The sequence below is a fragment of the Typopeltis vanoorti genome, chromosome 10 (assembly GCF_054136105.1).
Source record: "Typopeltis vanoorti isolate ZY-2024b chromosome 10, IOZ_Tvanoo_1.0, whole genome shotgun sequence".
NCBI classification, from domain to species: Eukaryota; Metazoa; Arthropoda; class Arachnida; order Uropygi; family Thelyphonidae; genus Typopeltis; species Typopeltis vanoorti.
The window spans coordinates 46,964,740-46,982,523 of record NC_143558.1 but is presented as its reverse complement, the minus strand read 5'-3'; the positions used below and the strand labels follow the sequence as shown (position 1 = coordinate 46,982,523).

The window sequence follows — 17,784 nt, the reverse complement described above, 5'->3', positions numbered from 1 at the left end:
GTCCCATGCTGTCTTACCTTTATGTAAAATGATGAAGCTTGGAAAGGTTAGTTTGAATAGGCAAATCGGTGGTGGTGATGATGAGCAGCAGTAGATGGCATTGAATTTGGAGAATACGTAGCACAATTGGAAGAAGGATGGTATATTGCCAGGGTCGTCACCAGATCAGATCGCGCCCTGAGGCAAACAATTAAATATCGCCCCTGATGGATTATAAGACAAAAATATAAGAAAATCTCCAATTGCTATTTTGTTTTTATTGCAAGAAAAACATTAATGCAAAAAAATTACATAATAATATTAATTAAATGTTTGCTCTACGGGGATATCTAACAATAAAACTGTTTATAAGCTCTTCTAAATTTTAATTATAAGCTATGACCGCCTCTATCGATATAGTTGCTAGACCAACCAATCTTTCTTGGGTCATTGCTGTTCGCAAATAATTTTTAATCGGTTTAAGCTTGGAAACACTTCTTTCCGCACTTGCTACGCTAACAGGAATTGTTATCGTAGAGACGGCGCCTACCGCAATATGGCTGAACGAGCGCCCTTATTAAACCGCGCCGTGAGGCAGGCTGGCTCTATGCTACATCCTGTCGCCGGTACTGTATATTGCGCCCTTCGATTGGACAAAGCCTGAGTTCGATTCTCGTTGTTACGAGAGGAATCTTTATATGGACTTTTTCGTTTGAAGGCGAGTTAGTTAATCTCATATCAAGGTAGTTTGTTTTTTTACTTCCGGAAATTAGGGTTTTTCATACCGTGTACACGCAAATCGGCCTTTAGAACACACGCAATTTACAGACAAAATATACTGTTGGTGGGTGGTAATGGGCGGTAGATGGCATTGATGGTAGTTGTGTGTAGTAGTATTAAGTGGTAGAGGAGACAGATGTTTGTAGCAGAGTGGAGTAGTGCCCTCCTGCGATGATTTCTTGGATGTGTCACATAATAATAATAATAATAATAATTATTATTATTATAATTAAGTAGTAGTGAAGGCAGTGAGATGGGTGTAGTGAAGTGGAGTAGAGTGTCCTCCTGTGATGAGTCCTTGGACTTCTTAGAAGCATCACATAATAATAATAATAGAGCTGATGTTGTGGTCCTTCACGAGAATTTGAGTAAGCTGGACAGGTAGCAGAGATATCAAGTAGGTAGTGTAATATAATGCCATGTTTTGAAATTTGGAATCCACCGATAGTAGTCTGCATACCCTATTGGCAGAAATATATTTATTATTAAATTTAAAATGCCAAGAAATTATATTCTCATTTAATCCTTTAATCCCCCCAAGAAACACAAAGTCTATCATACCACTCTTTAAACTCATTGACCGTTCTCGCTCCCACCACTCCATCAGGCAATGCATTCCACGGTTCAACCACCCTCCACGCAAAGAAACCACTCCTTACCCTCTTGCTCACAGTTTCCTTTCGTAACTTCCAGGTGGAGTCAATTAATGACTCCACATTAATTGACTTAGTATACCATAATGCAAAACACGTTTTTTTGGAGATGTATAATGTTATGCATTATGGGAGGGCCACTATCAAGTCTGATTTCAACCTTTATATTGAGGTACTGTTAAAATGCAGGAGGCACATCTCCAAAAACTGAGTGACATTGTGGATCATTTTTGCAGCAAGCATTCCCGCTGCAAAAGGATTCCCTCCTAGTTGGAGGAAATGCCAACTAGACACTAGGTGGTAGATGCTCTTCAATGCCCAGTGAAATACCATCACCCAGCTTATTGAAGGAGGTCTGAAGTGGTAAATGCCATGTTTAGTCTCCAGAGCAGGGATTCTGGATTCTTCGTTCCCCCCCCCCCCCATATTCTCTGTGCAGTGTGAACATCAATTAAAATTGTGGTGCCTCAGGCCAGCCAGCAGTTGCTTGGACCTGAACCTGTCAGTAATGAGTTGGGAGGCTTCCCAGTCAACTTGTGCATAATCTTGTTGCTACATACTCTTGCAGGTCATGCCTGGAGAGGGAGTCCAGTTAGTGGTATGTGTGTGTGGGGGGGAGGGTCACTGTTGAGGGCATGTCATGGTACAGACTGATTTCTCTCTGTATAGAAGTTATGTCCAAGAGTGTGTGTCTCTCTCTCTCATTGCAAATCCCCACTTTTTCCCCCCAGCTAATTACTATTAAACTTATGAAGTGTCCTACAAACAGTGATATACTATAACAATAACATATCTCCCTCATAAACCAATCTTATCAAAAAAAAAAAAAAAAGTCACAACACACAAATCAAGCCAGAATCTCTTCACTAAAACCTCGCTTTCACATCCACTTTACTAACATATGTGGCATTATAACACAAACATAAATGTCATTCACCACTATCACTTAAAGTCTTCCAGATCAGATATCTTATTCCTGACAGAAACCCAGATTGCAAATACACTTATAACTATTCTGACCTCTTCACATTCCTTTCCATGAAACCCGGCCATCTACAATCCAGCTATCCAAATAGTGAGATCATCTTCCTGGGCAACCTTAATGTCCACATTTCCAACTGGCTTTCCTATTCCAACACCACTGGCCAAGCTGGATGAGAAGCAAGTCTTTCCCATAAGTAACAACTTAACACAAATTGTACATCTACTTACTTGAATTCCTGATAACCCACTTAACTCTACAAATCTCTTTTTGACCAACTCTCCTTTCAGATATGCTGTAGAGGTCTCCTCTGCTCTCAGCAACTCTGACTACAATCTTGTACACCTCCTCTCTCATAGAATGTCCCACTTCATCCTCTGTGATTAAAAAGAAGCCAACTGGGATGACCTCCAGAATTTCTACTCCTCCTTTCCTTGATCTGACTGTTGTTTCCACTTATTTGACCCTGACACCTGCTGTGAATGAGTTACAGAAATTATTCTCACTGGCATGAAAACACCTGCATCCCCAATTCAAGGTATAAATCTCATCCACTTTCCATGCCCTGTAAATTATATATTTAGTTTAATCCTTTATCCAAGTGTAAGAAAACAAAGTTTTCACCAGAAATATCTTCAGGACTGGGGCAACTCGTGGCAAAGGTGGACTGACTTCACATCACTTGCCTTAGTATCTCATAATGCAAAGCACATCTCCTTGCAGACATGTATAATGCTATGCATTATAGGAGGGGTCACTGCCTAGACTGGTTTTGACCTTTATTGAAGTCTCTTCAGTGGGAGCCAGACCCAGAGTTGGAAGTTTTTCACTTGGTTAGACTATAAATTATATATTTAGTTTAATCCTTTATCCAAGTGTAAGCAAACAAAGTTTACGCCTGAAGTATCTTCAGGAAGGGCAACTCGTGGCAAAGGTGGACTGGCTTCACATCACTTGCCTTAGTATCCCATAATGCAAAGCACATCTCCTTGTAGACATGTATAATGTTATGCATTATGGAAGGGGTCACTACCCAGACTGGTTTCAACCTTTATTGAGGTCTCCTCCTCTGGGTCTGGTTCCCACTGAAGAGACCTCAATAAAGGGTGAAACCGGTCTGGGTAATGACCCCTCCCATAATGCATAGCATTATACATGTCTTCAAGTATAGCATTATGCAAGGACATGTATAATGTCTTTGTAATGCATTATGGGAGGGGTCACTTGCCTTAGCATCCCATAATGCTTTGCATAATGGGATACTAAGGTAGGTGATGTGAAGTCAGTCCACCTTTGCCACAAGTTACCCTAGTCCTGAAGATACTTCAGGCATAAACTTTGTTTGCTTATACTTGGATAAAGGATTAAACTAAATATATAATTCATAGTCTAACCAAATGAAACAATTTCCAACATCTTTCTCTAATCCAGAGAGTAATTTAATAATATGGGTGTGACACCTTTTGGTGACTTGTATATGGAAATATGACTTCTGCATTGCTTCAACCTTGGTATCACCTCTGGGTCTGGCTTCCACTGAAGAGACCTCAATAAAGGTCGAAACCGGTCTGGGCAGTGACCTCTCCCATATTGCATAGCATTATACATGTCTGCAAAGAGATGTGCTTTGCATTATGGGATACTAAGGCAAGTGATCTGAAGTCAGTCCACCTTTGCCACGAGTTGCCCCAGTCCTGAAGATACTTCAGGTGCAAACTTTATTTGCTTATACTTGGATAAAGGATTAAACTAAATATATAATTTATAGTTTAACCAAGTGAGAAAACTTCCAACATCTTTCCATACCCTTCAACCGATAGTGTACCAAAGCAGTCAAAGAAAAAAAATTTAGCTTACTACAAGTGGCTCACTTCAACAACTCCCACTTTATACTGTGCCTACACCCAGTGGCGCACTCAGGATTTAATCTTGTGGGGGGAGGGGATACGAGCACTCATGACTTAATCTTGGGTGGGGCCGAGTTGAGTAGACGATTTGAGAATACACACTACGCATTGCATACGACCTGAGCATCTGCAGTGATCGCCAATACATGATACCATGATCTCTGGCCTGGCTCAGGCAAACAAAATACCGCCCAAGCACTACTTCGTTCGCCTTGTGTTCACAACGGCCGTGATTCCCGAGAGCCAGAGGATATTCCTACTTTATGTGACCGCTAATTCATAAGTAGTATAGAAATAGAAGACACAACACAACATAAATTAAAAAAAAAAAATTAATTAGGAAAAAACTTTTGGAAATTTTTCTAGTCTTTTTTTCCTTTTTCTTTGGGGGGGGGGGAGCCAGGGCCCCTTGGCCTCCCTGGGTGCGCCAATGTCTACACCAAAGCACACATCACATGTATATCAGTCATTCATCAACAGATCCAATTCTGATTTTATGAAGGCCAACATCAAAAACTTGCCTCCTTTCCAAATGGAAGTCGAGCTCTCTGTAACACACAAATTACCAAACAATATCAGATCTCTCTGCTTGGACGTATGTTTACCTCCAGTCTCTCCTGGCATAAACGCATCAGATAAATAGCCTCCTCAGCATCCAAGAAACGAGACATTCTCTTTCATTGAAAAGGCTATTTCATACCCAACCACCTCCTAACTATAACTATACAAATCCCAAATCCACCCATGCTTAAAATACTGCTCACACGTTTGGGATGCACTAAAATTTCCCTTAAAAATCCTTGATGTCCAGAGGCAAGCAATTAGGCTCATTGATGAGCTCTTACAGATTCATTTCAACCTCTATCTCACAGTTATTTATTCTACAGGTACTCCCATGGTCACAGCTTCAGTTGAATTGGCAACTATCATTCCTTTACTTTCAGTTGCACCTCTTAATACAAGAGCAGCTGTTGCCCAGCATCCTTTTGCTGTGCAATTGCAAACACACCAAACCTACTTCTTTTCTCTTTTATTCTGTTCTCCTCTGGAACATCCTTCTTCATGAAGTAGTCCCAAACAATTACAACTTGCAGATCTTAAAAAAAAAAAAACTTCTATCTCAGCCCTCATCATCTCACACACAGCACTGATGTGCTTATAGGTCTCTTGACCTCTCATGTATGGGATCAATATTAAAAAAAAAATCACTATATCTTAAGCGATCCTACAGGATCACTGAAGCTTAAACTCATTTCACTTTTAGTATTCACAACATACTTAGGCAACTCTAAAACACAAAGATATGTATTGAGCAATAACATCATAAATAAATATCTTTGTGTTTTAGAGTTTGCTGTGAATTATAAGTTGTTTATAACTATTTTATTTTATTATTGTTACATTATTACGTTACATACTAAGATTAAAATTATTCACTTCAGTGACGATAGTGCATTGAACACTGAGAGAGAAAGAGAGACTGTATGCTAAATATCTCACACTACTGTTGTTACAGTTGTTAAAAAACAAAGATAAAGTTCTAAGTGAAGTGAAAAAGTGCTACATTGGTTAATACTACAGCTATCTGTAAACCTGACAATCTTATTGACAAAATGGAAAAACATTTAATGGTATACATTGAAGACCAAAATCTGACATAAATAAATGGTTTATTACATTAGTTACAATATATCAGACTACATAAAAATGTTACTAAACCATTACATGTATTTGCAAATACAAAAAAAAAAAAAAAGTAATTATTTGCTATACGACAGTGGGATCTAACATGCTATATGATTGGGGTATGCCTGTATATATCTGATCCTACCAACTTCCAAATCACACCAGACATCCTCAAAGCTATGCACAGTATATCTCTTCTGGCTCTCTATCCTGAGAGGGTGCATCTCATCAGCTATCATAAGCAACACTCTGCCATCCCATTTCTCCCCCCACCTCCTCTCCTATCCTGCCAGAAAATAGTATATCCTTCTACCTCTTTTCCTGTCAGAAATCACCCTCTGTTAACTATGTTTTGCTAATACCAATAATTTTAGGAGAGAGATGGAATCAAGCAATGCTACTAATTCACTCCCTTTATTCCTAATGCTCCTGGCATTAGTATATAGAAAAAGGTACATATTCTTCTCAGTCCTCTCTCTCTCTCTCTCTCTATCTATCTATCTGTTTATATATATATATATATATATATATATATATATATACATACATAGACACTTCCAAAACTTCGTTCATTACTTAGCAAACATACATAAACAGAAACATCTTCCAATACTCAGTTTCCAGGAGTGTACAAGATTTTGTGTGATTGTGGAAAGCCATACTATGGGCAGACTGCCAAATCCATCCTTCTACGTTTGGATGAACACCGTAGAGATATCTCCTATAACAGGACTAGAGCTAGCGTTCTCTCTAGCCACGTTCTCTTTTCAGCTAACTCAGACGAAGGCCTCCAACACATTGTAAACTGGACTCAAACTTCTAACATCCATGTGTGCTACGATGAACTCGAAAGAAAGATTGTCGAATCCAGGGAAATTTCTCTGGATTCCTCTCATATCAACAACAGCTTGAGTTACAATCTCTGATGCACATGTTGCTTCCGTTCAGTACGCCAGTACTGAACGGAAGCAACATGTGCATATACTGCACACATATATATATACTGCAGGCGCAAACTTGACTTGTTTGTCTGTTTGCTTACTTGGGAAATGGAGTAAAACCAGGTTTAAAATTGCTTGGTATTTTTAACATACATATATATATATATATGCCAGCTGAGTCAGTACTCTCAGCCTCTCATATCTGTTATTGTCTATAGTGTCTAATGTACTCAGCATTACTTTATCTTCTGAAAATCTTCTCCACATGAGGCCATCCCTCCTGCTCTCAATCCCCCATCAATTCTAGTTCCCCCTGTCCAAAAACTTCTACTTGTTCAGAGAACAGCAACCCTCCAAATGCTTGTGTTGTCCCTCCATGTTCAGATGCAATCTATCTTTTGCATACATACTAGAGTAAGTGCAGGATGCAAGAGATCTTGGGATAATATCCAATAGAAATTTGAAGTTTAGGGGAATGTGATAAAGGTGACCAAGAGGATTGCTGTAATACTGAGGATATTGATCAGCAGAGATGAAAGGGTAGTGATATTACTTTATAAAGTCCTATCAGACCATATTCTGGATTATTGTGTGCTCTTATCTGGTCATTGGATTTCAAGGGGATGAAGCAATCTTGGAAAGGGTACAGAATCAGATAACAAAAATAATATCAGGACTGTATAATATTAGCAATGAGGACAGACTGGAGAGATGCAGAATGCAGAGTTTGGTAAACAGGAGATGAAGGTAGTGAAGCATTTAAACTGTTAAGAGGTATTTACAGGATTAACACAGAGGAGATTTTTCATATTGTAGAACAAGATAAATTGTCAAAGATGGGCCTCCCATGATGAGTTTTGTGACTCCATACAGATCATGAATAATAATTATTCTCAGAAAATAAGGCATACAGTCGTTATTATACATGGTAGTAACAATTATCATTGGCTGATAGTGTTTCATTCACTTATATGCAGTTTCTTTCTCTTAATATGGATGGAGAGATTAAAGAAATGATCCAGTGAAAGTCTTTGATGGAGCTCTATAATAGCACTAAATGACCTAAGGAAAACTTGTTTCAGGCTGACCCACCAATTGTAGTTGTACAGATTAGATTCCATCTTTATATTTATAGTCTTTATAAAGGATGCTTTGGTTAAATTTGCAGTTTTTCTCTCCCCCCCCAAGTTATTTTCATTTTTTTGATGTTCAACCATTCCTTAGTGTGTTATATTTTATTTTTAATACTGAGTTCTGATCGATTAATGGATTTTTAGATTGAAAAACAAGAATTAGCTGCAGAAAAATTCTCTTCATGGTTAATTTAGTTGGAGGAAAGTAAATTTTACAAATACAGGGTGTCCTATAAGTTCCAAAACATATATACTGTATATATTTTTTGGTATTTCAATAATTCATAAAAATCAGAAAAATTGGTATGTTAGAGGGCAGTTTGCACGAAAGTGTATTGCAATTTGGGGGATTTATTTTGGCAGGGAGAAAAATTTAGTTCACATTTTCACCAATAGAGGGCGCTATACCACATGCATCCTTTGCGAATACATACAAATGAGATTTATATAAAATACAGGATGTACTGAAGTTGTTTTATGTAAATGGGGAATCAGTAGTGGAAGTTTTACGAAAGCTTCGAATGCAGAAAAGAATGAAGAAAGATTGAGGTCCTATCACTCATGCCAGACTACAGTCTCTAATATGACCTTCGAGAAAACTGGAAATTTGTCAGATCGCCCTTGAACATGCAGACCACTGTTATCGGAAGCCCCTACTAGCATTGTGGTATCGCAAATAAATGCCCTAGTGGCACAGTCAATAAGTAGTGTAAACAGTTGGAAGTTTATTTTCCACTTGGTTAGACTATAATAAATTTAGTTTAATCCTTTACCTGAGTGTAGGCAAACATTGTACAAATCTTTCCGCCATCAAACTCAAGCCATAGGTCCACAAATTCTACATTATTCCTTCTGCACACCTCTGTATTGATTCATTATCTATCATTGCCCTCCTTCTCAGTTCACCTCTGTCATAGTGTGGCAGAAGACTCACACACTTCACCTTCTTGGACTTTTCACTTTTTCCAGTAACTCTTTCACATCCTCCTTCATACAATACTTCTCACCTCTAACATAATTTGGTTCTAGCCAAAACAATCAATTCTTTCACCTTCACTTTCTGTATTCTAACAGCATTGCTAATATTATTAATTTAATACCTGTATAATAATAATAATAATTGTTCCCACTTCACCTTGTGAATCTGCTTGTGCACGTTCACTATTAGTTTCAGGCAGAAGTATTTCCAGTACTTCAAGTTATTATTATTACTTTTTATGAATAGGTGTTTCTAATAATATTGAGTAATAGACAACATTGAGAAAGAAATTTCATGTTTGGTCTCTAGAACAGAGTTTCTGGAAAAAAATTTTCTGTAAGAAATAAATAAAAATGCAAAAAATATACAAAATTAATAAAAATAGAAAAAAAAATTCTTAGCCCATCCACAGTACCAATGCAGCATAAGTTAAAAAACTTCCATGAGTGCAAGCCACACACACACACAAAAAAAAACGTGCGGGAGGGGGTCAGCAATGCCACCACACCAATAATGCTAAAAGCAGTTACACATGCAAGTAACACATACAACCCATCCACAGTACCAATGCAGCATAAGTTAAAAAACTTCCATGAGTGCAAGCCATGCACACAAAAAAAAAAAAAAAACGTGGGGGGGGGATATCAGCAATGCCACCACACCAGTAATGCTAAAAGCAGTTACACATGCAAGTAACACACATAAGAATGTTACAGAATGCAACATATTAGTGTATTAATTTTTGGTAACTTATTTAGTATTCTTTCATATTTTTAGCCAAAGTTATCAAAAATTAATACACTAATACACTATACACTACCAAAAAATCTCTCTCCCTCCTCCCCTGCAGTTCTTGAAAGTTGAGGTTTTAAAATCAGTGAAATCAACTATCAGTTTACTGCAAAGCTATTACCAAAAAAAAATAATAATAATAAATATATATAAATATAAATAAATAATTACCAAAAAAAAAAAATGAATTCATGTTAAAAACAGAATCCCATTCCTAAGATTTAAAAAAATAAAAAATAAACCTTAACAAAGTAGGCACAGCAGTTCCAAAAATACTAGTAACAATACCTCTCATGCTCAAAATTAAACATGGACCATTCCTTAAACAAAATACCTTGACAAGCAGCCAAACAAAACACCACTTTCAGTGATTTAAATCACATGACATATCACACGTTTTGTTTCCCATGATGACTCTCAGATGTAAAGTGCTGTAAACTAATAGTATATCCTATAAACAGAACACAACAGACAGTAGGACAAAAATATGTCAAATTACAAAACACTATTCCATAAAATCAACATATATATATAAGTATTTCAGCAAGCTTCTTCTCAGATACACAGGAATGCTTTGGCTCCAAAACAGTTGCCAAAGGCACGTCAGAAGGACAACAGTGGCAGAATGTATTACATTTATCAAAACTATTCCACTATAAAAAATATTTAGCTACAAATTTGCCAAGGTGCTAACAGACTAGCTATGCAGCTGCTACTCCTACTGTAACATGCATATGCAATCAAGATACTGATTATCTTCCAGTTTCTAATAAAACAATAATAATAATAAATAAAACACTACTAAAAATAATTTTCTAAACATTAAGTGGTGTTATATTATTTTAATAGCATGTAACATTCAGAAATGAACATGCATTTTCAAAGACAATAAAGCTCTCAGGAGATTATTTAAGTTAAGGGATATTACATCCCATATTGTTTCACAGCCGAATAAGAAACTCAAAGAGTTTCATGCCGAATATAGAAACTATATAAAGTTTGGCGAGTCCGTCCAAGCGTAAGCAAAATACCTGGATAGTGCAACATCTGACCCATTTGGTAGTGCTACACTGAAGCAACTCATAGTAAAGGTGGAGCAAGCTCCAATCACTATTCTTGGTATTTACTCATAATGTGAAACCCAGCTCCTAGGAGCTGTATTACTGTTCTACATTATGAGAGGTCACTATCCAGACCGGTTTCAATGTTTATTGAGGTCTCATCAGTGAGTAGGTAGACCTAGTAATACCAAGTTTGTAGCAAACAGAACTTACATACCCTACTATGAGAATAGCCAAGAAGGTGTCCTAATAAATTATTAATTATATGAAGAGCCAAAGGCTTCAATTCGGCGACAGGAACTTATTTAAGTTATTTTTTAAAATAATAATTTCCAATATACAATGTCCTATAAGTTCCAAAATATTTCAATACTTCATAAAAATGAGAAAAATTGGTATATTAGAGTGTGGTTTGCACGAAAGGGAATCGCAAGGAGAGGGATTTTATTTGGCAGGGAGAAAAAAATTTACTTCAAATTTTCACCAATAGAGGGCACTGTACCACATACATCATTTGCAAATATGTGCAAATGAGAGTTCTATAAAATGCAGGGCATACCGCTGGCAGGTCATAATGAATGCGTGCGAATTCCAAGTCACTGGGGCAAACAAAATTGTTTTTGTGAAAAGAAAAATTTGTTGCTGTGATGCTTTCATTGGTGGTGTGACTCATACACCATGAAGGATGTGGAATACTGACGTTTTCCATACTGTGATTCTTGCAGCTTCCCGTGCACTGTTGACACTATAATAAATTTAGTTTACTCCTTTACCCAAGTGTAGGCAAACAAAGTTTGCACCTAAAGTAATTCAGGACTGAGGCAACTCATAGCAAAGGTGGACCAAGTTCTCATCACTCCTTGTATCAGTATCTCCCATAATGCAAAGCACATCTCCTTGCAGACGTGTATAATGCTATGCATTAAGGGAAGAGCCACTACCCAGACCGGTTTCGATCTTTATTGAGGTCTCATCAGTGGGAGGCAGACCCAGAAGTGGTGATACTAAGGCAGAAGCAATGGAGAGGTCATATTTACTTATACGAGTTGCCAAAAGGTGTACCACCTTATTATTAATTTACTCTGGATTTAGAGAAAGATGTCAGAAGTTTATTTTACACTTGGTTACACTATAATAAATTTAGTTTACTCCTTTACCCAAGTGTAGGCAAACAAAGTTTGCGCCTGAAGTAGTTCAGGACTGAGGCAACTCGTAGCAAAGGTGGACCAAGCTCTCATCACTCCTTGTCTCAGTATCTCCCATAAGTGAGTGATGAGAGCTTGGTCCACCTTTGCTATGAGTTGCCTCAGTCATGGTTCTCATATAGAATGTGATGGATTTAGTATTTTCAGGGAGGATAGAGTAGACAGGACAGGGGGGGGTGTGGTACTGCTGATGATAGCAGATGAATTGCAGGCAACAAGAGTAGGAGTCAGTCAGACAAATAGCAGTTCTTTTGAGTCAATCTGGTGTGAGATTGAGGGCAATAGGACATAATATAAAATTGGTTGTTTGCTATAGGCCAGGGATGATGTGGAAGACATGCATCAACAGATTAGTACCAGTGCAAGTTGAGTAATTATTATGGGGGACTTCAACTTCAGAGATATAGATTGGAAGGAGGAAAGGTCACATGGCAGGAAGGAAATGGAGAGATATTACTTGAAGCAGAAAGTGATAAAGGGGACTTGGGGTGCAAGAGTGTTAGATGTGGTTATAGGATCAGAAGACCTGTTCATATCTAAAGGTGGCTACATTGTCTCCAGTTGGGGAAAGTGATCATATGGTCTTGACCTGGGTAGGTAGCTAATTATGATACACTTAATGAGGTAGCTTTGCAACTTGAAACAGTACTGTGACATAAAGATCTGTAAGGGAAGGCTGTACACAGTTCATGAGGGATTGTCAAGGGATATCTAGAGGAAGCAATATCACACTGTACATCCAGGCTAGGAGGTTAAATCTGGTAGGAATTAGATGAATAAGTAGTATCATTAAGGAGAAGCTGAAAAAAAAAATGTTGTAGAGAGTATATAAGGAAAAAGGTAATCAACTAAGGTGACCAGCATGGTAAGGAAGACAAATTCAGATTGAGATGAAATTAGCCAAGTGGGCAAAAAAGAAATCTCAGAGTTTTTCATTATGTGGCAAGTAGGAGGAAGAATGACTATGGAAGAATAACTTTAATGAGAGCAGATGGTAGAGAGGTAACAGAGGCAGAGACGAAATTGTTGAGCTGCTCAGTGACCATTTTGCAAGGGCATATCATCCATGTGAATATATTTTTATTTCTTTGAAGGTTACACGGTGGTCAGCATTCATTGTGAAGAATTTACGGAGACAAAAACTTTAACATCTTCACGATGGAAGATATTGTTATGGCAGAGATGACAGGGACTGATATGAGAACATCGATCGTTGAATTGGAGGTAATTAAGATATTGCAGAATCTGAATGCAAATAAAGTTGTGGGGTTGGATGAAGCTTGCATTTTAAGACAGTGTAGGGAATTGGTGATACCTCTGACTAGGCTGTTTAATTGAAGTCTCAGCTCTAGCCAAGTCCCAAGAGAGTGGAAGGAGAGCAAAATAATTCCTTTGCATAAAGGATCTAAGTCTGTGGTAGAAAATTATAGACTCAGGAGTATCTCAGAAGTGGTGGTAAAAATTGATAAGAATATTATACCCTATGAGGGACAGCATGGCTTTGTGAGGGATTGCTCATGTCTTATTAATTTACTAAATTTTTATAATAGAGTGGCAGCTGAGTTGGATAAAGGGAATGGCTAGATTATGATAGTGCTGGATTTATTTTGCAAAGGCATTTGACAGGATACCACATGGAACTCTGTTGCACAAGTTACAACAAATGGAAATGGATATGAAACTGGTGATATGGATAAAAGTGTGGCTGATGGACAGATACCACAAAGTATTATGATAGAGTAAAGCCAAGATAGGTTTCTAATTAATGACTTGTCTGCATAGCTGTAGTTAAGGTATGAGAAAGATTGGTGAAAACTAGAATACAAGGTTGAGGCACTAGACACAGGATTCTTCATGAAGATCAGTATACTTTTGCAAAAGGGTGGTGTTACTTTAGCATGATATTGTGTATTTAGTACTGTGAATGAACTAATGCTTAGATAATCTGGAAATCTTGTTATAGACAACAAACATGGAATTTTTTACAAGCCACTTCAGGCGTCTGATAGGTGTTGGCACACCAGGTGACAAAACTAATTTACTAATTAAAGATTTTCACAAACATGCATACTGCATGAAATTTGAACTTATGGTTGGGGAGTGGGTGTGCTATACACTTGTTCAGCAAGATTAGCTAAAATGAAACAAATGTGTTTTCTCGAATAGCTAACATGAAGTTATATATGGGAGAGCAATGTCTTAGAAAAAAAAAGGGTTGAATGGAACTATTGATGTGCCACAAGGATCTTTTCTCTTTTCTTTATATGAATGTCATGCATGGAAGGCCATAAACTTATTTTGCATTAGCACTGCAGGGTCAGTGGGTTAAGGATTGCATAATCTGGAATTCAATTTGATTCCCAGTGCTCTGGGAACTAAATATAGCCACTTCAAGCCTTCAGTAAGCTTCAATAAGTGGTTTCCACACCAAATGATGATATTCATTTACCACTTTAGATATTCACAAACATCCATGCCTACATGTCCATAGTGGGATTTGAACCATGGCCTATTGGTTGGAGAACAGAAACACTATCTACCTGCCCAATGTCTATTAATTTATGTGTTAATGAGGTTGGGAGCAGTCTAAATAGGAACATTCAGTTGTTTGCTGTTCATACATGTACAGTAGTTAGGAAGAGTTATTGAAAGTGATGTCAGTGTCAAGCCCTTTCCAAAAGATTTAAATAGGTTATAACTTGTCAGATAAGTGAGAGTTTTTATTATACCATTGCCAAGTGCAAGATTTTGTGCTTTGGATTACAGAAATGTAATGCTGTGTACTGTATTCATGGATTAGATTCTAGATCCAGGAGTGACAGTTGACAGATACCTTAAGTTCACTGTGTATGCACTGCATGAGGACCACACATTATATTGCTGCTATGATAAGGAAGAGACTGACAAGAAGGCTGTTGTAACACTTTATAAAGTATTAATTAGACTGCATATGGACTTCTGTACATAAATATGGTTATCAATTATTAGAAAACTGGAGAGGATTCAGTGATGAGTAAGAATGAAACATCTGAAATATCAGTTAAGAGAGAGAGTTTGAATAAGTGTAAACTGCAGTTACAGATAGGTTTAGGAGTGGTATATGATCAATATATTCAAGTTAGCAAGAGTATTTTACCAGATTATTATTAAAAAAAAAAAAAGGATTATTCACAGACTGGAGAATATGGCAATGGAGGAAGAATGAGATTAGATCTCAGGAATTTTTGTAAGATTGTGTTAAGCACGAGAATGAGTAAATTTCTTAGATGGCAAGTGATGAGCAGGTTAAATGTAAACACAATGTTTCATCCTAATTACATAGGATTTCATTAGGATGAAATGTTTGTGCTTGTATAATATATATATATATATATATATATATATATATATATATATATTATTATTATTATTATATTATTAACAAACCTCCATGGAGTCACTAGCCTCATTGTGAGATATCTCACTCAGTGAAAATGCTCAATTAGTAATAATAGTGATGATAACATCCACAGTAAAGTGGTTTTTTTTTTCTTGCATTCATACATTATGTAGATAATGTGACATTCAGTGCATAAAAAATAAAAGTGTGGGAAATAATTAGAATATGCACTGGACAGCCAGTAAAACCAAAAGATTTTAATACTTTAATGTTATGAATAAAATTATTTTTTGAAACTTAATTATGTTTCACTAAACTTCCAGGGTGATACTGATCACAGCTATGTTAGAAAATTACTCCAATCAGAAGTAATACTTTGAATTACTTCTGATTGGAGAGCTGAAATTCAGTTTACACTTGTTAGTGCTAAGAAAAAAAGAAATAAAAAAACTGAATATCAGAAAAGTGAGGAGCCATTGTGCACTGTCTGCTCTTTTTTTAGGAGATCCAGCTAAATTATAGAACATGCTATCAGTTTTAATACTGATAACATGTTCACTTTCTTTGTATTTGTTCACTTGGTGAGCAGTCTAGGTGATTTGATAATGCAGATTGTTTTCATCAGTACTTTTGCTTAGGCAGAAATATGAATCATGTGAACTCAGGTGAACCCAGTGCATCCTATGGAGATTCCGATCAGTGTAGCAAATAATAAATTCTAATATATTAAAATTATATGAAATTCTCATTAGCAAAATAAATACTGCTTTGCATATAACATTTGAAAAACTAAATTTTTTGTATTCCTAGTTTTTGAAACTTATAGTTCTTATTTTCTCACAGGCTGTTCCCTCCAGAAAAAACAAAAATTCCTAACAGAATTTTTGCGATACATCAAAGAACAAATGGAAGAATCATTGCCTCGAAATACGTCTTGGAGGCAAGTATTGTAATGATAATTCATTCAAATTAACTTTTTATGGAATTATTTCACAGCAGCACACAAGAACAAATATACAAGAATAAATATGTTAATTTATTCAGCTGATAATTTGCTCAGTTTCATACCAGCATCCTGAAAGTACAAAAAACATTTGTCACAGAATGCAAAGCACTACAATCAAGTAATTGGGGAAACAGTTCAAAATTATAACTAATTAAACAACTAGCATCCTATCATGGCACTGTCTAAGGCTATCTATAATACATTCTACAATCGTTGGACTGAAGTGGTGGTTTTGCAATGACTGTCTGCCAGATTTTGCAGATTTTTGCTATGTTAGTTCTGCAATACTTGTTAAAGTTAAGGGTGTGCTTCATTGCTAATGCAAAAATAGTCTCTCAGATTTTTAATGGCTTCTGTGTGGTAATGTAGTTTTCTTCCATTTGTTTTTGTGTGAAGGTAGTATTCATTCATATTCTATACTTTTCTGGTTTGCCATAATGATTATTATTAATATTATATAGGTATCTGCATGGAATCAACGGATTCACTGCGAGAGACCCACAAAACCATTATTCACACATTACCTATTATACCTGCCCTTAAACTCATTCACCATTTGAGCATTCATAACTACCTTTGACAGTTCATTCCACTCATTCATCATTCTCCAAGCCAAGAACCCAGTCCTCCTCCTAGTCATCCTACACAACTTCCAGAAGTGACCCGTTCTCCCCCTACTCATGTACCAACACTCATACTAATCACCATTCACACAATACCTATCATACCTCTCCTTAAACTCATTCACCATTTGAATGTTCGCAATTGCTTCTGGCAATCCAATGCATTCTTTCACCACTCTCTGAGCCAAGAACCTAGTCAGCATGCCATTATCCTATTATAAAACAGACCATGACAAACATATTCTCTTATGTAAAGTTGGGTCCTATTGTATGAATGTAATGTGCATCTCGAAATGTTCATAAATTGAATTGCTATTATTATTATTATTATTATATGGGCATCTCCATGAAGTTTGTAGACTCATTGTGGGAGGCCCACTAAACATTTATTTAATTCATCATTTGTGCAATATGTCATACGCTGCTTTTAAATCATTCATTGATAAAACACTATGACTGACCCATTTCACTCTCCTAACAAAAATTGTAGTCCTTATGCCCTTGCCAGCCATACTCAGTTTTCTGATCCCTAGTTCTCACCCACTAGTCATGTATGTAAAATTTCCTATGTATCAATTCTAAAACTTATGTCTCCCCAGTTTCTGTACTCACAGGTCTTTAATCTGTGTACATAAGGAGCATATCATATTATAGACTTGCAACCATCTTGGTCACCTT

General features: G+C 36.8%; 1 protein-coding gene across 3 annotated transcripts in view; it reads left to right on the top strand.

Moving 5' to 3' along the window:
• Positions 1-17,784, top strand: part of LOC150102392 (SPARC-related modular calcium-binding protein 1-like) — a 176,481-nt gene that overhangs the window by 145,393 nt on the left and 13,304 nt on the right. For all 3 annotated transcript variants that reach the window (XM_090399230.1, XM_090399231.1, XM_090399229.1), the window contains one exon: positions 16,321-16,417. In XM_090399230.1, coding sequence (XP_090255356.1) covers positions 16,321-16,417 — 97 coding nt within the window. The remainder of the gene's footprint in view (positions 1-16,320; positions 16,418-17,784) is intronic.